This window comes from Trematomus bernacchii, unplaced genomic scaffold, assembly GCF_902827165.1.
Source record: "Trematomus bernacchii unplaced genomic scaffold, fTreBer1.1, whole genome shotgun sequence".
NCBI classification, from domain to species: Eukaryota; Metazoa; Chordata; class Actinopteri; order Perciformes; family Nototheniidae; genus Trematomus; species Trematomus bernacchii.
The window spans coordinates 21,212,545-21,234,881 of record NW_022988043.1 but is presented as its reverse complement, the minus strand read 5'-3'; the positions used below and the strand labels follow the sequence as shown (position 1 = coordinate 21,234,881).

Sequence of the window (22,337 nt, the reverse complement as noted above, 5' to 3'; positions counted from 1 at the left end):
ATTGTATTGTTTTCTTTTTATGCTGACTCAGATATAATGAAAAGACTAGGCCAGTCGAAGCGAGAGAGAGAGAGAGAGAGAGAGAGAGAGAGAGAGAGAGAGAGAGAGAGAGAGAGAAAGTGATGGAAGTCAGGGAGGAACTGCAGGTACAGTCACACAAAAGAATGTAGGCTTAATAACCCCATCTATCTATCTCTCTGTCTGTCTGTCTATCTATCTATCTATCTATCCATCCATCCATCCATCTATCCATCTATCTATCTATCTATCTATTTATCTATCCATCTATCTATTTATCTATTTATCTATCCATCTATCTATTTATCTATTTATCTATCTATCTATCTATTTATCTATCCATCTATCTATTTATCTATTTATCTATCTATCTATCTATTTATCTATCTATCTATCTTCATTTACAATATAGACAATAGGCATACTTTTAACAACATACATCTATTGCAGTTATGATGTCATAATAACATACAATTGTATAAAACACAATTTGCTTACATTTTTGTTCTCTTTTGAGAATCAAACAAAACAGATTTTTATTTTAAAAAGAATGCAAACAAGTGAAATGAACTAAATTGCTGAATTGCTTTTAATTCACTGGCAGGAGCGACAAGTGAGGAGGAGCAGAAAGTGAACAACGAGGGAGAGACTGAACAAAGAGAAAGAGTAGAGGACAGAGAGAGTAATGAACAGGAGGAAGACAGAGAGACTAAAGAAGATGGAAGAGAGGGGGCAGGTTATGGAAAGGAGAGAGACATGGAAAATTAATGTTGACAATGTTTTGGGATCATTTTAGCCTCTTCTGCATGTCCAGATCATTCATAGTAACAATCAACTGATTCTTATGCATTACACTTTCAAAAATAATTGATGCTGCATTTGTTTGAAATCAATATATTATCCATTTGTGACCCCCCACAGGACTTAAAAAGCACCTAACTAGATCATGAAAATCCCAAAAATCACGGGGGAGTACGCCCCCGAACCCCCCTAGCATGTTGGGACCTCGGTATTTAGCTAATCCTGGATACGGCCCTGGATGGACAGATGGATTGATGGAGAGGGAGAGACACAGAGTGATAGGTGGAGAGAGACACTGAGTCAAAGAGAGAGAGTTGGTGCCCTTTACGCACGTCACGTCCTGACCGCTCCATTACCCAGAGTTCGCAGAGGAGGTGATTTTTAACTTTAGTTTGTAAATGTTTCTTTTGGATACTTTAATGACTTCTTCTTCTGCCAGCCTGCGGTTGTGTGTGTCTGCTGGGACTGTTCGGTACTACATGCTGCGGAGCTGCTGCCCCGACCTCCCCTTGGCTTTAGAGCAGGTGTTTTTGACACGTTAACCGTTCGTTAGAAGTGACTCTTTGGACAGGTTTCGAGCGTCTAATCCGGGAGGACATGTCGGGACAGAAGCCGGCCTTGAAGAGCGGCGGCTCCCCTCGGATACGCTTCCAGGTGGACACGGTGACAGAAGCAGCAGCCGCCCCGGCCTCCACAGATGCATCCAAGCCGCCCGAGGAGTCCAAAGGCCGGATCAGGGTGGTGGGCTTCCTGGATGCAGGCGCCCTGGGCAGCGCCATGGAGCCGGACACGGCGCGGAGCGACTCGGTCAGCCTCCATTCAACGGGCACGGGACATACGCACATCTCCGACTCCCACTACAACACCTACTACATGAGGACCTTTGGACACAACACCATAGACGCCGTGCCCAACATCGACTTCTACCGGCAGACCGCTGCGCCTTTCGGGGAGAAGTGGGGCAGACCGTCGCTGTCGGAGCTGCACGATGAACTCGATAAAGTACAAATAAAATGTGTTTTCATTCCCCTAATAGCATTAAACATCATAGCCTACATTGCGGAAATTATCACGCACGTTTGTGGTGGAAGACTTTTTGACCTAAAGTTAAAGTACAAATACCCAGAGATGGGAATTAACTAAGTGCATTTACTCAAGTACCTCACTTAAGTATAATTTGAGATACTTACTTTACTTAAGTAGGCTATTTATATTTCTTGTATACTTTGAACTTCTACTCCATTACAATTCAGAGGTAAATCATGTACTTCTACGCCTCTACATTTATTTAATCCCTTTAGTTACTTTACAAATTTGGATTAATGATGTGAAATATAATCAACTCTTAAATCAGACTTGAGTTCCACCTGGAGTAAATTCACAAGCTACCCTGCATTATACAAAGTCATTCAAACTAGCTGCACCTTTACCAGCTTTGAGAACACTTTAATGATCAATCATTATTTAAAAAATCATGTGTATTATTCTGTTGAATGCAGGACTTTTACTTGTAACAGAGTATTCCTACCTTCCGGTACTTCTACTTTTACTTAAGTACACGATCATCTGAGTATACTTCTCCCACCTCTGCCAATACCGCACTTTTAAACAGAGGATGGTGAAGTTCTCGAATACTCTAAAGTAACTGTGAAGTAAAAGTAGCACTACAACAGCGTAGAATAACAAGTTACATTAAATTCCAAATTGTATTTGAGTAAAAGTACACAAGTAGTCTTAAAATGTACTCAAAGTGTAAAGGCACTCATTCTGCACATCATCACATTCCTAATATATATAGTATGTTTGAAGTATTTATACTTGTGAATTTCTGTAAGGAATCAATAGAGTTTAATCTTAACCTAAAAACATAAAAATATCTGTATTATTCATTGATATGAGAATCTTCAGAGTAGCAGTTGTAAAATAAATGATAGTTAATAGTAAGACAGTTTTTCTTAAGTTAATGTTTAGTTATGGACGGTAATTAGAGGTATGCAAGCTGAAAACAGAAAACATTCCCTACACTCCATCTCAGAGACTCCGAGTGGGCTTAGACCTAGGCTCCACGGGAACGAAAATGGGTTGAATCCGCATATTTCTCATGCGTATAGCCCTTTAAGCTCGACGACGCCGTAACGGAAACGTAGAAACAGACCCTGCAAACGACAACAGGTCCAAAGGTGGATAGATCTGGGAACGGAGCGCTCTGGGGGGTCCAACGGGGCCGTGTGGTCGCCTATACGGTCATCCGTTTCTGATAATGACGACGCAATAGCCCCGCCTCTCCCCGCCTCTGCTGCTCACCCCCGCAAAAGTACACTGCACACTGAATTCAGATTATTTATCTTTATCTCGATATGGACATAAACGCGAGTGAAGTCTAATCTGACAGGACGGAGACACGCAGCTCCTCCCGCTGTGATGCAGCGGGAGCAAAACACACACTTCAAGTCAGATCATCACCCTTAGCTATTTTAATTACCTCTCAAACTACCTAAACTAGTTATAAATATGTTTATTTTTACTGTCGAGTCATCATTACTGGATCAGCTGCTGCATGAGACAGACACTGACGCTGTGAGAAGAGAGGAAAAAGAGACAGGCTCCGTGTATTTTATTATCATATATCATTATATCGTCGTTATTCATTTGTTTTAAAGCTCAATAAATAACAAAGAAGACCTTTGACCGGCACTTTTATAATTTTGTCCGGAAGATTTAAACTTTAACACACGTTGACCGGCGAAAAACTCTGCCCGGATCCCTCGGCCCCCACCGCGGAGAATAAACAGAAGTGCAGCCATGACAACCATTCTTCTTCGCTGCTTTTGTGGAGGAAGTTGCTGCTTTTGTGGAGGAAGTTACAGCGCCACGTACAGGCTCGGCATATGTACTGCAGCTTTTCCAGCGGTTGGATGTAAACGGAGCCGTCTCGTGGAGCTTGACACAATCCGGTGTATATTGCGTGTGGGCGGAAGGTTTTTTGCGGTTGCGTTTGCGTTACTCCGATGCGTTTTGCCGTATGCGTTCCCGTGGAGCCTGGGCCTTAGTGACATCACTGGAGGCATGACCCCAACAAACAAACACACATGCACACACACACACACACACACACACACACACACACACACACACACACACACACACACACACACACACACACACACACACACACACACACACACACACACACACACACACACAATGCTGCATCTCATGACCCTGTAGGCATCCCACTCCTCTAGGTAGCTGCAACATAGCCGTACATTGTACGCTGATAGTATTCTAACAGCAGGATGTTAGATGAAAATCCACTAAGACATTTATTTTTAAAGGGATACCAATATGTTAATTATTTTAGGCTCATATTTGTATGTTGTGCCTCTACTGTGACATGTCTCCATGCTTTAATGTTCAGAAAGCTCTTTATTTTTCTCATACTGCCTGTGCTGCAGCACCTCTTTTCACCCTCTGTCTGAAACCAGAGCCCAGTCTGTTCTGATTGGTTAGCCAACCGCCTCTTTTGGGATTTGTCAACCGCTTAGAGATGTCCCACCCCTATCACGTACAATGTGTTGGATCGCCAGCCAATAGAAGTGCAAGTATTACCTAGTGAGGTCACTATGTCACGAAAGTAAACAAAGGAATCCAATCGAGGTGTTTCAGGCAGGGAGGGGGAGTGTGTGGGAGAGAAACTCCCTCTGGAGGGAACACAGGGATTTTAGCCTTTGCAGACCTTTTACATACTCAAAAACCTATAGAACTCAAGGGAAAAGCCCAAAAAGCACAATAGGGCCTCTTCAGATGTAGGTATATTTTTCTTTTTCATTGATCCACTAATTGATTACTCTCCTGTTTTTTTTTTCTGTCACCCATTTCCCCTTGGCTGTGATTGGTTGTCAGGATCCGTTTGAAGACGGACTGGCCAATGGCGAGGAGCCTTCAGCAGCTGAGGAGGCAGCAGCGGCGTTGGCGGCAAAGAATGCTAAAGGAGGAACTATCAAGTTTGGTTGGGTCAAAGGAGTCCTGGTTAGTGTTATGTACAGGAACATTTAAAGGAGTAGTCCTCTGTTTCTCACTGTGATATTTCATCTTATCTGATCAAATCAATGTTTTCAACAGCAATTGTTATAGCGTAGACTCATCTCCCATCTGGGGTTACAGGCTGGCCCACAGAAGACTAACATGTTTGTGCATTACAGGTCCGCTGCATGCTGAATATCTGGGGTGTGATGCTTTTCATCCGAATGACCTGGATCGTTGGCCACGCTGGAATCGGTGGGTACATTGAGTTTAAATGTTTGAGAAGAATCCAAGTATGAGGTCATTCTCCTTCAAGTGCCAACAGATCAGAAAGTCTCATTAGATGTACTATTTGGCAGCCACAATACTTACAGGTTAATGTTCTATTCTTATCAACTATTCCCATTAATAGACCCAAACCAACACTGAATGTATCTAATAAAAAGTATTTTGGGTCATGTGCCTCTGTGCCGTGTCCCATGTACATTGTCCTGCTGCCACAAATACTCATAACCAAACGTGGATTCATCCGCTAATGAATAATGTCCCTAACAATTTCACAATTTTCCCACTGTTAGTGTAATGTTGGATAAAATAAACATTTCTAATCCCTTTTTAAAAATGCGACTTCTTCAGTTGGGACCATTGGGCATGGAGCTGAGAGCCACAGACAGGAAGTCAGAAAGAATTGAGAGACGCACTACAGTATTGGTTTTTGACTTTTCATGGAATATGTTAAAGGAGAGGTGTCATGGCCATTTCCACTGATCATAATTCCATTGTTGAGGTATACTAAAATAGATTTATGCTGTGCAATTTTCCAAACTCACATTGGTTTCGCATTCAGCATCTCTGTAAAGTGTGTGTATTCAGCAGTATTCACTCTCTCCACTAAACGGCTCGTTGGAGCTCTTGCCCCCCCCCTCCCTGTGAGCCTAGTGTGCTCCGATTGGTCAGCTCGGCCACTCTGTTCTGATTAGTCAACCACCAGAGAGGCTCCGCCCATGTCTAACAGTGCTTTTTTCGGCTCGCTCTCAGCGGAACAACAGTCTTATAATGGCTTCGGTACAGCCGTATATTTTATACGCTAACTAACCGAACTGTACCTACAACTGTTGTTATAGAAGAGTAAGTTATTTTTACCTGTAATAAACTACTACAGTTTGATGAGAAATCAAATCATGGTTTGCTATATATGAATGATATGTTATAGGAGCAAATAATTCAGGGAAGAAAGAATAGGCCTACTAAGTATTTCCATCAAACTTTATTTTTAGAAATGTACAAAATGAACATGCGTAAATATACATATATACACGGTATATCATCCATTCCTCCCCTTATAGGCGTTTTCGGCATCTTGCCTATCGCAGCTTTGTAAGCGGCTGCCGGGGCTTTTTAGGACAAGGCATCAGAGTGGGTCATCCCGTGTGTGTGTTGTCCGCCAGATACGCCAGGAGTTTCCTGATCTGGCTGGACGAAATCAAATGCAAATCACAAAATATTAGAGAAACTTAGTTGTTTTAGATTCGTTAGTAGTAGTTGTGGTAGGAGTGTGTATCTATCTAATCTATCTATCTAATCAACACAGTTAGCTTGCCAGCTATTATGCTAACCTACGTTTGCTAGTTGTTCAGTGTAATATGCCAATCTACTATACAGCTAGTCTAGGCTAGCAAGAACATGTTTACAATTGCAATCTTATACGGGTAGTCTGCTACGTTCGGTCATTCATTGTAGCTGGCATGAAAACAACGTTTTCCCTAGCATGTCTAGCTCTAGGTAGCCTTGTTGTTTAGCTATGTAGCATGTATGTAAGGCCATCTGCTGATATTGGAATTGATATATGGAAACGCTAGCAACTTAGTTAGCCCAGTTAGCACTGTGTCAATGGCTTAGCAGTCCGAAACACGTTTACACATTTAAACAGTCGTGGTAGATACCTTGTTTGGGAGACATTCCTAACGAAATGAAGTGCCAATCACAAAATATTATTGAAACTTAGTCGTTTTATGTTCGTCAGCTTGCCAGCTGGATTACAATGCTAACCTACGTTTGCTAGTTGTTCAGTGTAATATGCTATACTATACTATACTATACTATACTATACTATGAACAACAGATAGTGGTTCATATTAGGCTATCAAGAACATGTTTACAATTGCAATCTTATACGTGTAGTCTGCTACATTCATTGTAGCTGGCATAACAACAATGTTTTCCCGAGCAAACTCATGTCTAGCTCCGTTGTTTAGCTCGGTAGCATACACGCTAGGAACGCCAGCTATAATGTAATTACGTTTCGCGACTGACCGTACGGTAAATCACCTGGAGTATACTGTCTATGAGTATTTCGTGTGTGAATGCAGACATTCTCCTGCTATGAGATACATGTATGTAAGGCCATCTGCTGATATTAGAGTTGATATATGGAAACGCTAGCACACAGTAACGTTCTTCGAACCTCTGAAGGAACAGTGTTAAACAGATATTTCAACCACTGACTTCGTCGTGGTTCTTCCGTCGGTAGGAGAAACAGCTCAGAATTCCCTTCACATTTCAGGAAACAGGTCCTTGGCATTGGCATGACTGGATCGATTGTGAACTGAACCAGAGCTTCCAACAGTAAATGTTAGGCTGGCAGAGGGTGTGGCCAGCGCCGCTGGGTGTGGCCATAGCTCTTCCGGATTGGTCCATTTTGTTCCGGGTACGGCATGACATCAAATGGACAATGACGTATCTCCAACGAGGCGTTTTGGGGAGGTATTTTCTGTGTTAGAGTTTTACTCGCTACAGGGTGTACTTTGAGGGTTTTGACTCTGCACACCGTTTACATGCACACACACAAGGGGACGGGTAATAACCGGAAAAGCATGACACCTCTCCTTTAACTGATAACAATTAACTGATATTGTGAACTAAACATTGATGTTCAGGAATATATAATGAGAGCCATTGAATTACATTGATAAAAGTTCTGTGAAATGAGCTGATTTATCAATTTGAGCTAACGGGTATGTTAAGTTCATCATTAGAGAATGTTGGGCCTGTTTGCCTGCTTGAATAAGCTAATCAGTTCTGGAAATTATATGATTCATCAAAACTGTTGTTTCATAATTTTCCGAACTGTGTTTCTTAGTTTGTTTATGTTTTTTTATGTTTAATAGGTCTCACCATTGCGATCATTCTGATGGCGAGTGTCGTCACCACCATCACCGGTCTGTCCACCTCTGCTATAGCAACCAACGGCTTCGTACGAGGAGGTGATGACAGCAACTGTACACATGCTTTTATTTTGAAAATGTAATCTGATTATTGTGGAGTTTACCACCCAGTTATCCTGAAATACAGATTATTTTTAAAGCAACATATTATGAGAGCCAAAAACCCTAACATTTAGCAGCCAACTTTCAGACATATGAAACCTTTTTTTTCTTTCGTAAAAACCACTAGATAAAGAACATATTTGAAGTAATACTGATAGCTATAGTTGATTGATGGCTCAGTCAAGAGTAGGGTTGGGAACCGAAACTCGGTTCCAGATGAGAACCGATAAGAAAATGCCGGGTACCGGGTACCGGGTACCCATACAAAATACACAATTTCGGTTCTGCTTAACGGTTCCTAGATGCGGTAGACTAACCCTTTAGTATTGCAAAGAAAGCCTACAAACGCTCAAAAGTGTGGCTCCACTACACACAAAAAGAGAAAGGCAAGGCACAGTGCAATGCCGGTGGCAAGCTAATAGCTTGTTCGTCAGGTTGCACTTCAAATTTAAGCAAACATTTAAGACAGCACGGAAGAATAAAGAATGTACAGTCTTTAATGGCTTGCGGTCTCCGAGCCCGAGTATGGCATCAATAGCCAGCACTAGCACCCCGGACCCACCGCTTGCATGTCCAGAAATGCCAGGTCCAGCTAGCCGCGACACACCGTTCTCTTTGGCATTAAAAGGAAAGCTGACCAGAGAAAAAACGGAGGAGTTTCACAGAGCGGTAACAGCATTTGTTGTCAAAGGGCTACATCCCTTCTCGGTTGTCGAAGCGCCGTCATTTAGGTATGCAAGGTTAAAAAAAAAATTGACGATAGTAGGGTACTTGAACAGTAAAAGCCAGGTACTGTTATAAAACGTATGTCAGTAGGTTTCCTGCTACTACCTCAGTTGAAATAAAGCACAGCTATTGTGTATTTTCTTTATTTATAAAAGTGTCAGTTAAAAGCTTGAAAAAATAAAGATATTTCTAAACATTAGACCTCTTTCTTTTACAATTTTGGAATCTAAACGGGGAATCGATAAGAACCGGAATCGAGAAGCAGAATCGGAATCGGAATCGATACATTTCATACGATACCCATCCCTAGTCAAGAAGTTATAAGAGAACTGAAGTGGTGATTTTACTCGCATAATTCAACCTAAAGACCTCTGGGTTGGCAACCACCATCAGCGCTAGAGTGTCCCTGAGAATAAAAGGTAATTTTCAAATTTACGGTACCCCATAATGAAACAATGACTAATACCTGAGTCACTGCTGTGCAGGCGGAGCGTACTACCTGATCTCCAGGAGTCTGGGACCGGAGTTTGGAGGGTCCATCGGTCTCATCTTTGCTTTTGCCAACGCAGTGGCTGTGGCCATGTACGTCGTAGGCTTTGCAGAGACAGTCGTTGAGATGCTTAACGTAAGAAATAACTTGGTATAACCATTCGAATTGTGTCAGATTGTTTTGCATAGATCCTCATATTGATCTTGTTCCTGCTGTTGGTTGCAGGATGTCGATGCTTTGATGACCGATGAGCTAAATGACATTCGTATCGTCGGGACTCTGACTGTCATCCTGCTGCTGGGAATCTCTGTAGCAGGGATGGAGTGGGAAGCCAAGGTAGGACAGAACACTGAACATCCTCAGAGGACATCTCATAGACTGACACATGACGCTGATAGTAAATTATAGCTCCCTGCTGTTAATATTAAAGCCTCAAACATGTGCCTTTGGTCTGACTGAAATAGCTCAACATTGGTTGTATGGCAAAAATGAAACTATTTGCAAGTATTCATGGTCTCCAGAGGATGAATCCTACATTGTTGATTCCCTGACTTCATCTACCACCACCATGATGATCACATAATAGTTTGTATTCAAATTAAAACAACTAGTGGTTGGATTACATTAACGAGTGGTTTAGATATTCATGGTCCCACCAGGATGAATTGAAATACCTTTATTTATTTATCATCTTCAGGTCATGTCCAAAAACCTGCAGATCTAATGCCCTTCCCCATTACCCTCATCTGTACTTTTGGTTTAGCAGTGAGTTTTAGAACGATGGCATGCTATTAGGCTAGAACATTTTACAGTACTTGCTAAACATTAGCATGTTAGCGTAGCCACATTATCTGGTATAATCCAATCATCCATCTTGTTGTAAGAACTTGCTATGTGCAATTTACTACTGCCACGTGTCATGTACAGCTACAGTTACAAAAAAAGGGGCAATTAGTTACAATCTTGATCAGTGATCAGTGGTTGTCTCAGGTTATAAACTAGCATCCTAGATTCAAACACAAACAGCAGATCTTGTGATCAGTAAGGAGATCATTTGTTAAAATAAAAACATCACATTGATTATACCATCCTCCCGATCTGTGTCTTTCTCTCTCTGTCTATCAGGCTCAGATCGTCCTCCTGGTGATCCTTCTGGCAGCCATCGCAAACTACTTCATAGGAAGCTTCATGTCAATGGAAAGCAAAGACCCCAAAGGATTCTTTGGCTACAATTGTAAGTCTGCATTTTTTTTATGTATACAAACATTTGGTCTATTCAAGTGTCCCTGACCTAATCTATGCCGTTTGAGAATGTATTACTGAAAAATACTTACTATTCTCCTCTGTGTTGGTTCTCTTCTCTTTTAGCTGCTATCCTTTTAGAGAACTTTGGTCCAGACTTTAGAGATGAGGAGACATTCTTCTCAGTGTTCGCCATTTTCTTCCCTGCGGCCACCGGGATCCTGGCTGGAGCCAACATCTCCGGAGACCTCGCAGTGAGTTTTACATTTTGCATAATATAATATAGGCATATAGTCCTGTTCAGAAAGTAAATATGTGTCTTGTGGTGTGTCCTAAGATTTTGTCTTAAGCCCCACTCTTGCATTTCTTTACTAGCTGCCACTTAGTTGTAATAGTCAACAGCTTGGCATCCATTGATACGCAGATGACACTCAAATCTATATCTCTGCTTCATCTGATGATCCAAGCCCTGTGGACACTCTTGTATATAGCGTTTCAGAAATCAGTCATTGTATGGCTCAATAATGTATATGTTTTTGGCCATATTGCATTTCAAGAATAAGGTCACACCTAGAAAAAGCTCACCATATTTCTCTCGGGGTTATTTAGACTTTTCTTGACTGTCTAAACACTACAGCCAGGTACTTAAATTGCCCTTTTCAACGTTTTGAAAAACACTTTAAGGCCTAGTTTCAGGCTGTACAGTTTAGGTTACTAACTCATCACTATGTTGCTCTGCCTCTTTTACATGAAGGAACATTGCTCCAGGACTTAAGTCTATGCTTATGTTGGATATGTTTCATAAAATAACCTGAAATAGTCTACATGTGGAGTTGAGCATGTGAACACAGCTTGATATTTATAAAATAAAACTTTAATTTTCCTATCATGTATTCATCGATAAACTCACAAAATGGTAATCTCACATAGAGTAATAATTGTCATGTATTATTTATTTATTGTTCTGACTTCTTAACTCTCTTCGATGTGACTACTTTTTTTTGTTTTGTCTTTTTCAGAACACATACTTGTTGTATGAAATGTGTTATATGGTTGATGTTACAAATACATTTAAATTATTACTTTCACCAGGGGAAGTCAGAGAAAATATTATTTTAGCTATGTATCACATACTCATTAGCTTGAGGCTCAAACCACATTTTAAATTGACAAAAAATAAACTTGAATGTGGTCATGTCTCTTTCCTCAGGACCCCCAGTCGGCGATCCCTAAAGGTACTCTGCTGGCCATTCTCATCACAGGAATCACATACATTGCCGTTGCCATCTCTGCAGGTATTTAACACTCATTGGTAGCTCCTATTCCAAAACTCATTAAGACTTGCTTACTTCAGAACTGCTGTTCATTTGTTGCACAAATTGTGTCACGTAAAACTGTGATGATATGCATTTTATAAATATCTTTACAGCTATTATACATTATATGACAATGCTGTTTAAGTCACATATCTGGCAAATATTAAGGAGATGTATACAATGACTATTTTGCCCCCTTTTTGGTCCGATTAAAAAAATTAATATTGAAACATATATTACTCTCGCTGTACACATTGATAAATAATTGTTATCGACACCTCTTGTGTTGTTACTTTAAAAATCAAACTTAAGATATGAAATTAACCACACATAAATGAAAAAGGAAGGAAAAGTACAATAAAATTGGAGTGTGATACATCAATGAATGGTCAGTGTTCTTTGGGGATAATACTCAATAGTGCAGCAAAGCCAAAAAAACACCAGACTCTGGGACAGTTTCATCCCACAGGCCGTAAGACTGTTAAGCACCTGAACTTTTGAAAGAACATACATAACATTCATCCGTTTGTAACTTATATATATCAATATTCCAATTACTTGTATATAGACTATTCTGCACAATTTTATTCTATTCTATTTTATTTTATTTATTTGCACTATTATCTGTTTTATTGTGTTGCACTGTTGGAGGAGCCTGTGACCTAAGATTTCCATTGTCATAACTACACTGTAGCTACTGTGCACATGACAATAAAAGCCTTAACCTAATAAACCAAAAGCATGATTTACTAAATCTCCCTGTTTGTGGCTTATGTTAGAGTGTGTGTCGGTTTTCTCATCCTCCAGGCTCCTGCATTGTCAGGGATGCCACTGGCGATCAAAACGACACGGTGAGCGACACGGTGAACTGCACCGACGCCGCCTGCACGCTGGGCTACGACTTCTCCATCTGCAAGGAGGGAGGCTGTCAGTTCGGCCTGATGAACGACTTCCAGGTAACGGACGCTAACCCCAACCCCAACCCTAAAGATCTGATGACCAATAAGATACAATACTGTTTTATTATTCAAAATACTGAACAGGCCAGCTCAGGAATTTGTGTCACATAAAGGCCAACACACATGAGCAGATGTGACGTGTATCCAAACACCCACAGCCATTGTTTTCCTATGGAAGCCTACATATTGACGGAGATGCCGTGTCAGGATAAGACCGTCAACACACATTGACAGTCCATCGAAGTAGAAATCTGATCCCATTCATCTTTTAGATCTTGTGTTTGTTGCTGTTTATGCAGCCTTCCAGACCATGATGAGACTTTTCATTTACCTTAATAATGAGACCTTGACTGTCTTTCCATAATAAAGACACACTTTACACACTTGGTTTTAGTGCTACAATTGCCAACACTGCAATATTTAGCCTCAAGATACACACCTTTTATTACCTCAAGTACAACTATTGTATGTATTTGAGATTAATACAAAAAGGTATTTAGGACTATCAAAGGATACATTAGTTTCAGCCCAATACTGATTTGCTACGTCTGGTGCCTGGCATAGACTTCAATGATAATAATGGAAAGCAGATGTATCATTTATAACTCTTTAGCGGCATTAACAGACTCTGTCAAATTAAAAAGTGTAAATTGTGTCAGACTGCAGCTCGTGATTCTGCGCGCCGTCGTAGATGCGTGTGTGTGTGTGTGTGTGTGTGTGTGTGTGTGTGTGTGTGTGTGTGTGTGTATGTGTGTGTGTGTGTGTGTGGATTAACCTTCAGCTGCGTTTTTCTCGTTTTTGATCAGAATTGTTATTCTGCAAAAGGTGAGCATATCTCCGAGTTTTGCTACCTAAAGCTACGTCGTGTGATGTCTGTATTTGCTTCCCCTGTCGCGAGTTCTGATCGCTCAGTGATGATACTTATATTTCTAGAATATGTGGAATCTCAGCTTGTTAGCACAGTTTATGCTGTAGAAACTATGTCCAGGACAAGGTGTTTGGAAGTTTTGGAAGATTCATAGCTAACCACACTGAAGTTATGGAGGTATTGATCAGTCTTCTCATATTTTTAAGCCTCAAATTGTCCTTCCCCCCCCCCTCTAACATCACCAGAAATCATAATTTAGGGGGTCTTTTCTCAAAAAAATGCCCCCTAGTATTGTTTGATCACCATTTCCACAGCCCCACCTAAAATATTTTTCCACCAGCAGCCACTGGAGATAACTCATTGTTGGCACTAGTTTTGTGTCTATCACTAGGTTCACCCAGGTGTGTCGGCCAGAACACCACTTAAGGCCAAAGGTCCAGAATAGAGGACATGAGGAGCTAAGATGAGGCTTGACTTCTTTACTTATTTAGGCAGACATACAGATATTTGTCTGTGTGTGGTTTTTCCTATAAAGGAAATAAACAAAATACAATCAATATAAGATAACTTATGCATACATACATAATATACATAATATTGCCAAACCCTATAGAAATAATAATCTAGACATAATACAACATGTCTCCCTTCTCTTATAATCATAAACACATTAACATATAATGTCAAACACTCTTTACCAGGGACACGCAGAGATTCAAAGTTAAGCTACCGCTAATGAATAACGTTCTACTTCCGGTTGGCGGAAAGCGGCAGCCGATGCTCTTATTGTGAAACGCTACAGACATGCTACTTCCGGTAGCCGAGTAGCGGAGCAATAAATGAACTGTAAACACATAATATTTCACCTTTAACGCCACATAAACATTTATCCACATAAACTACATCCCATTACATTAATAATAGGTCTGTGCCACTCAACACGGTGTATATACCCCTAACTTTGAGACAGGAGTGCCGACTCACTTGACGAGTGACTTAATAAATATGCACGCAGCATGCACAGATCACATGAGCACGGAGACTCTGCATTAAGCCACATCGGCACAGAAGTTATCACAATAATAATAAAGTGTAGAACAACATAACAGGCACCACTGTGGACAAACACTCACGTTCATTTACGCACACAAGACGAAGGTTAAGACGGCATAACTTTCCTGCAACTACTGACGCACATTACACTCTGATGTAGGCAGGTGTAGCTTGCCACTTCTGACGAGCTTGAAGACTCGGCAAGTAGAGCCTCATGAATCGAGCCCAGAAGTGGTCAGCCAGAACTTGGGAGTGTTTCCAACGGCGGCGACTTATGAGCTCGCTCTCCGGATAGACTACCTGGGGTAGTGAACCGTCTGGCCGCCCCATCAGAAGAACATTAGGAGTCACTGGATCTGGGTCGCTGGCATCTGAAGACACATAACCCAAGGGCTTACTGTTGAGGATCCCCTCCACCTCAGTGAGTACAGTGCTAAGCACTTCTTCTGGGACCGGTTGAGCACCGACCGTGGCATACAGGGCACTCTTAACCGAGCGTATCTCTCTCTCCCACACACCTCCGAAATGGGGAGCTGCTGGGGGGTTAAAGTGAAAGGCAATCTTCTGTGGTGCAAGAATCTGCTGTAGGTCGGGAGCCATGTCCTTGAAGGCCTCACTTAGTTCTCTCTCACCTCCTTTGAAGTTTGTCCCCTGGTCCGAGAACAGCTCTGCAGGTGTACCTCTGCGGGCAATAAACCGACGAAGGGCCATCAGGAAGGCATCAGAACTAATGGCGGTGAGGAGGTCCAAGTACACCGCTCTGGTGGTGAGGCACTTGAAGATGATTCCCCATCTCTTCTCTAAGCGTCGACCCACCTTGACCTGGAAAGGCCCAAAGCAGTCCATGCCCGTAGAAAAGAAAGGAGGCTTGAATAGGCGCAGACGGGCTGCTGGAAGGTCAGCCATCTTGGGTACCGCTGGTCTGGCCCTCCATCGCTGACAGTCAGCACAGGAGTGCTGGTAGCGCCGAACTGCCTCACGCCCTCTCAAGATCCAGAAGGAGCGTCGTAACTCAGCGAACACCCTCTCTGGGCCGGGATGGTGTAAGCGGCTGTCAAAGTCTTGGATCAGAAGCTTGGTCATCCAATGACCTGGGATGATAGGGTGAAGAGCTGTCGGTTCCAGGTCTTCTGCCCGACGTAGTCTTCCTCCAACATGGATGAGTTCTCCACTCTCATCTAACTCCGGAGACAGAGTGAGGAGTCGACTGCTTCGAAGAACTGGCTTACCAGCTTTCAGTAGGCTGCACTCTTGTGGGAAGCTATCCCTCTGAACCCTCTGGAGGATCAACCGCTCAGCTTGACAGAAGTCTTCAGCAGTAGGGGGGTCGTTGGATTTGGCCGCCCCATGCAGCTCCAGCACTGTCACCTCCAGCAACTCCTTCCAGGAGTTGGGATGACTGGGGTCTGCAATAGGCTGACTTGATGCTACTGCGGTGACTCCACAGAAAGTGGACTTGCGCAGCTCTGAGGCATCTTCTGTTTTGTGAACGGCTGGATCCTCTGGCCACGAGTCTGGACTCAGCAGGAGAAAGGGGGGTCCCTGGCTCCATCTATTGGTCTCTATGAGTTCCTTTAGCTTCTTACCACGTGTCACGTCATCTGCTGAGTTCCTTGCGGAATCAACGTACCTCCAGTCCTTCCTGTCTGTCAGCTCTTGTATCTCAGCTACGCGGGCGCCAACGAAGACCTTGAACCGGCAGGACTCGGACTTCAACCACGTCAACACTGTTGTGGAATCAGACCACAAGATCGTCCGGTCGATGTTGATGGTGAGTTCCCTTGCCAGAACCTGCGACAGCTGAGCACCAGTGAGTGCAGCACAGAGTTCCAGTCGGGGCATGGAGTGGAAGCGCTTAGGAGCGACTCTGGAGCGGGCCATCAGGAACGACAGGTACACAACACCATGTCGGTCAGTAGTTCGAAGGTACGCCACCGAGCCGTAAGCTTCTTCCGAGGCGTCACAGAATATGTGCATCTCTCTCTGTAGAGCGGAGATGTCCACTTCCTTTGGTAGGTATGGCCGGGGCAGGTTGACCTGAGGCAGGACTTGTAGTTCTTCCTCCCAGACTTTCCACTGCCGTAGAAGCTCTTGAGGTAGCAGCGGGTCATCCCATCCACGATGTTTATCCCATAGGTGCCTGAAGAGTATTTTTGCCCTGGTTGTGTAGGGTAAGATGAACCCTAGGGGGTCGTACTGACTTGCCAGCACTTTGTAGATGTTGCGCATCGTGATTTCACCATAATCCACGGGACGATGCTTGTAGCCCAGGATATCCTTTTGGAAGAGCCAGCTCAGTCCTAGAGTGGATTCTGGGACATCTGTCTTGTTCTGAGCCAGCCATAGCTCAAGACTGGTAGAGCGACTCTCTTCTGGTAGGTGACTGATGACCTCTGGTTGATTGCTGGCCCATTGACGCAGCTCGAAGCCTGCAGAGGCTAGGATGGCTCGTAATTTGTCGACCAGGTGCCTCGCCTCAGCAATGGTGGGGACGCTCTGTAGGCAGTTGTCTACATAAAAGCACTTCTCGACTGTACTCACCTCTTCATCTGGCTGACTATGGTCGATGACGTGGCGCTGAAGGGCAAACGTAGCACAGCAGGGGCTACACGTCGTTCCAAAAGGTAACACTTGCCACTCGTACACCGCAGGAGGATCTTGACTGCTGTCTCGCCAAACAAATCTGAGCAGATCTCGATCTTCTGGGAGAAGTCGAACCTGGTGGAACATGCCCTTGATATCTCCACTGATTGCTACTGCATGCTCTCGGAAGCGTAGCAGGACTCCCAGGAGAGATGCTCCTAAGGTCGGCCCAGGCAACAGATAGTCATTGAGATTTTGCCCTCGATACTGAAATGAGCAGTTGAACACCAGTCTGTTCTTGCCATTATGGCTTACCATGTGGTGAGGAATGTACCACGACTCACGACCTTCCTCTACTGGTACTTCAGGGTCACACTTGATGACAGAGCCTGCCTTGATCAGCTTTTCCATCTCCACTTTGTAGGCTTCAGCCTGCATAGGGTTCTTGGCCAATCTCCTTTCTATACTCCGTAGACTGTGCATGACGGCTTCTTTAGTAGCTTGAAGGAGTGGCATGTCTTTCCGGCGTAGCAGCGGGGTGGCATAACGGGGTATGTCGTTAACCTGTACTCTGATGGTTTTGGTCTCCAGGATACCGATGGCCTCTTGGTCCTCCCTCGAACGTGTGACTAGTTTCTCGCTTCTGAAAGGAAGAGTGTCGACCTGCCACAACATCTCGACATGCTTCATCAGCTCACTCACTTGTGGTGATACTGATGTGAAAAGGCACTGCTGTGGTTGTGCGAGATGATAGACAACACTGGCTGGGCCTTGCAGCGTCCAGCCTAGCCTTGTGTGAATGGCAGCCGGTCCTCCTTTTGGGCCTAACCTGACTGGTTCAATGGGGGTGACGAGATGTGGGTGGTCACTTCCAAGGAGAAGCAGAGGCTTCGCATTTGTGAGGGTCCGGATAGGAAGGCCAATGAGGTGCTTATACTTCTCCCGGAGTTGCTCCATAGGGTAGGTATGATCTGCTAGTCCAATGTGAGCAGTGGTGAAAGCACCTGTAATCTTGAACCTGGTCTTCGGCTTAGCAGGAGAGGAAATGGAGAAGGAGACTGATGCACCGCGAAGGGTCTGCACATCCTGTCTGATTGTGCGTAGTGGCAAGTCCTCTGGGGTCCCTTGCACACCTAACTTCTCTACAGCCTCTGGCAGCAGCATAGTTCTCTCCGAACCGTCATCCAGTATGGCATAGGTGTTGATGAATCGATCCTTATAATGGATGCGAACTTTGACGACTTTCAGAAGGACTTGACTGCCTTCAGCGGGTCTGTCCAGGTACAGTACCTCAGTCGTGGCCCTCATGCCATGGTTCTGCGAGGTTGGTGCTGAGTCTGTCTCCTTAGGTGGCCTCAAGTTCACATCATGCAGCACCTGGAGATGTTTCCCTTGGCAGAGGCCACATGTCTTCTTTAAGTTGCACTGCGCTGCCTGGTGCGGCCGTGCACAGCGCCAACACCTCTTATTGGTTCTTATCCATGCTGTCAGCTGTTCTTTGTTCAGCGTGGTTACTGCTGTACACTGACTGAGGTAGTGGTCCTCATTATTACAGTACGGCCAGTATGGCTTACTCTTGTTCCCTTTGAAGGAGTTACCTGAAACTTGAGAGTCTGGTTTCTTCCAAGTGTCCTTGGCCCCGTGGAGCACAGTGGTGTGGTGCTTGCCCTGCCGTCCCTCAGGTCTGGATGATGACTCCCACGATCCCTTCACAGCTAACTGTCCTTCGGAGTCCTGGCACCAGGACTCATATTTCAGCCACTCTGCGAGATCTATAAGGTTGTGAGTTCTTGAGCCCTGACGGAACATGCAGCGGCGGAAATCTGCTCTCTGTTCAGGCGGCAGCTTACTCAGCAGACGAGCAACATGTGAACCACACTGTAGCTCCACTTCTCCCTCGGACCCTATGGTTCTCAGCATTCCCACTAATGACTGGATCTGAAGAGCAAACTTCTCGAAGGCAGCAACGTCTCCCCGCTTAATGTCCGGTGAGTCCATCACAGCAGCAATACGCTTCAGCGCTATCTGATGTGGTTGGCCAAACTTATCGTTCAGGGCAGCCATAGTGTCTGAGAAGGGCGTTGGAGAGTTGAGGTAAGCGTCTGCTATTAACCTGGCTTCTTCTAGTTGCAGGTGATCCACCAATACCTGATACTTGAACAGCTCTGTTGCACTGGGCGGTAGGAGGTTCTCCAAGGAGATCTTGAGCCGTGCAAACTCACTTGGGTCTCGACTTGAGAAGTTGCGGATTGTTGGGCGTGGTCCATGGTAACCTGGCTCTGATATGAGGGCAGGTCTGGAGGGCAGTGGCTGTGTCCATGATCTATGTGGATGAGGCTGCGGTGGGGGAACTGGGTTACTGCTATGCTCACTCCTGTGACCACCATAAACTTGGTACTTGGGCTCAGTTGGAGCCAAACTGAGTGGTCGCGGTGACGGCTGAGCAGGCTGGTACCAGGGAGTTGAATAATCAGCGTAGTTCTCCCTTGACCGCGTAGCAGGAAGGGCACCATGTGCTGAGTGCTGTACATGTTGCTGACCCACAGACGGCTGAGTCACTGGAGCTGGAACTTCTTCTTCCTTCGGTGGAAGCTCATCTGGTCTCCCGTTGGGGTGATGAGGCGTTATATAGTCGCCAGGCAGTAACTCTCCACTTACTGGGTCAGGCCATGGTGGTGGTGCAGGCCAATCATCCTCATCCTCACTATCAGGTTCGCCTACAAACGGTGCCGGTGGCTGCATCACCGTTAACTCTGGCTTGTTGCTATGTAGTGATGGGGTCTTAAGGTTACGGACAGTATCCACCAACTGTCTCATGTCTGCTCGCAGTGCTTTGAGCTCATCTATATCTGATGACATACGTCGCTGAGTCTGCTGAAGTAGAAACCTTTCTTGACGAATATTCTCTAGCTCTACTCTGTCATCCTCACGCGGAGGTCTGTGGTGCAGCGATGTAGGCAGGTGAGTAGAGTATTCTCGAAACCGATCCCTCGGCTCTCTCTCTGGAAACAGCTGCTGGCTGCCAGCCCCATAGCTAAAGTCCATCTCCTGGAAATTAGCATCACGCCTGTTGAGGTGCCTTGGTGGGGGAGAGTCATTGGGGGGGGTGAGGGGGGTCATCCTGGCCTTACCCTCCAGAGGAGAAGTCTCTTCTTCCTGTCGGTATCTCTGACTAATGTATCCTCGATGATCCACATCATAGTCTGCATATCGCGTTGGAAGGCGGGTTTGCCTTCTAGGGCGTGCACCATAGGCCTCATACCCTGGTAATGGTTCCATCTCTGACGTAAACCTTGTGACTCCGGCTCGAAGGACCATCAATGTAGTGGAGAGTTAGAGGTAACCAGTGGCGGCCGGCCCATAGGGGCGCTAGGGGCGCCGCCCCCCCTCTTCCCACATTAAAAATAAAAAAAATAAAAAAATATATATTTAAAAAATATATTTTTTATTTTTATTTTTATTTTTAATAAACAAGGTAAATATTATATAATTGGTATCAGTAAAATGTATAATCTACAATAAAATCTCGTTTAAAATTGTGTTACGATGTCTAAAGTTACTGATAAGTCACATGTTTCCTGCCAGGCCTTGCCCGTGTATCATTACTCAATCTCGTCTGGGCGCTATGCACAGCGCCCAGACGAGAGTGCAGCAAGTGCAGCAGAAGCCAACTGTTGCTATCTTTAAACTATGCCGACGAAACATAATTTCAGCCAATCAGCGTCGTCAAATCTGATGGTCACAGGGCTCCTACGTGAGCGCCCGGTGCAGTCTGTGAGTTGTTTGGACTCGTATCCAAGGAGACAAAACAGGAAGCTGTCATACACTCTGGAAGCTACCATTAGCAGCTAATGAAAACTCAGTTTTTGACATAAAAATGGAATTATGGATCATCAATCATTTTTCAAACTGACAGACACATTGGATTAACCTATGGATTAACCTTCAGCTGCGTTTTTCTCGTTTTTGATCAGAATTGTTATTCTGCAAAAGGTGAGTTTTGCTACCTAAAGCTACGTCGTGTGATGTCTGTATTTGCTTCCCCTGTCGCGAGTTCTGATCGCTCAGTGATGATACTTATATTTCTAGAATATGTGGAATCTCAGCTTGTTAGCACAGTTTATGCTGTAGAAACTATGTCCAGGACAAGGTGTTTGGAAGTTTTGGAAGATTCATAGCTAACCACACTGAAGTTATGGAGGTATTGATCAGTCTTCTCATATTTTTAAGCCTCAAATTGTCCTTCCCCCCCCCCTCTAACATCACCAGAAGTCATAATTTAGGGGGTCTTTTCTCAAAAAAATGCCCCCTAGTATTGTTTGATCACCATTTCCACAGCCCCACCTAAAATATTTTCCACCAGCAGCCACTGGAGATAACTCAGTGTTGGCACTAGTTTTGTGTCTATCACTAGGTTCACCCAGGTGTGTCGGCCAGAACACCACTTAAGGCCAAAGGTCCAGAATAGAGGACATGAGGAGCTAAGATGAGGCTTGACTTCTTTACTTATTTAGGCAGACATACAGATATTTGTCTGTGTGTGGTTTTTCCTATAAAGGAAATAAACAAAATACAATCAATATAAGATAACTTCAAGGTTCAAGGTTCAAGGTTCTTTATTGTCAATCTGACATAGCTACAGAGTAATTATGCAGTTGAAAATCTTATGTCACAGGCTTCTCCAACAATGCAACATAATAACATAACATAATAACAATAAGAGCATGAGCAATACAAAAATAATAATAGTTATAAAAATGAAATAAAGTTATGATGTGGAATAGTGCAGTATGAGTCTATATACAAGTTATTGGAATGATATATATATATTAGGTATTAGATACATACTACTGAGTAGCAGTTGAATGTTTGACAGTCTCACTGCCCGCGGGAAGAAACTGTCTCCGAATCTTCTTGTCCTTGCCAGGATGC

The 22,337-nt window shown here is 43.9% G+C and overlaps 1 protein-coding gene across 1 annotated transcript in view; it reads left to right on the top strand.

Annotated features, from left to right (window-relative positions):
- Nucleotides 1-1,255: 1,255 nt before the first annotated feature.
- The window catches only part of LOC117473026 (solute carrier family 12 member 2-like), a 38,689-nt gene continuing 17,607 nt past the window's right edge, over nucleotides 1,256-22,337 (top strand). Inside the window, exons 1-10 of the mRNA XM_034118498.1 lie at nucleotides 1,256-1,821; nucleotides 4,723-4,848; nucleotides 5,022-5,097; nucleotides 8,010-8,105; nucleotides 9,380-9,519; nucleotides 9,610-9,720; nucleotides 10,510-10,618; nucleotides 10,753-10,880; nucleotides 11,837-11,921; nucleotides 12,750-12,898. Of these exons, the coding sequence (XP_033974389.1) occupies nucleotides 1,417-1,821; nucleotides 4,723-4,848; nucleotides 5,022-5,097; nucleotides 8,010-8,105; nucleotides 9,380-9,519; nucleotides 9,610-9,720; nucleotides 10,510-10,618; nucleotides 10,753-10,880; nucleotides 11,837-11,921; nucleotides 12,750-12,898 (1,425 nt within the window). The 5' untranslated portion in view covers nucleotides 1,256-1,416. The remainder of the gene's footprint in view (nucleotides 1,822-4,722; nucleotides 4,849-5,021; nucleotides 5,098-8,009; nucleotides 8,106-9,379; nucleotides 9,520-9,609; nucleotides 9,721-10,509; nucleotides 10,619-10,752; nucleotides 10,881-11,836; nucleotides 11,922-12,749; nucleotides 12,899-22,337) is intronic.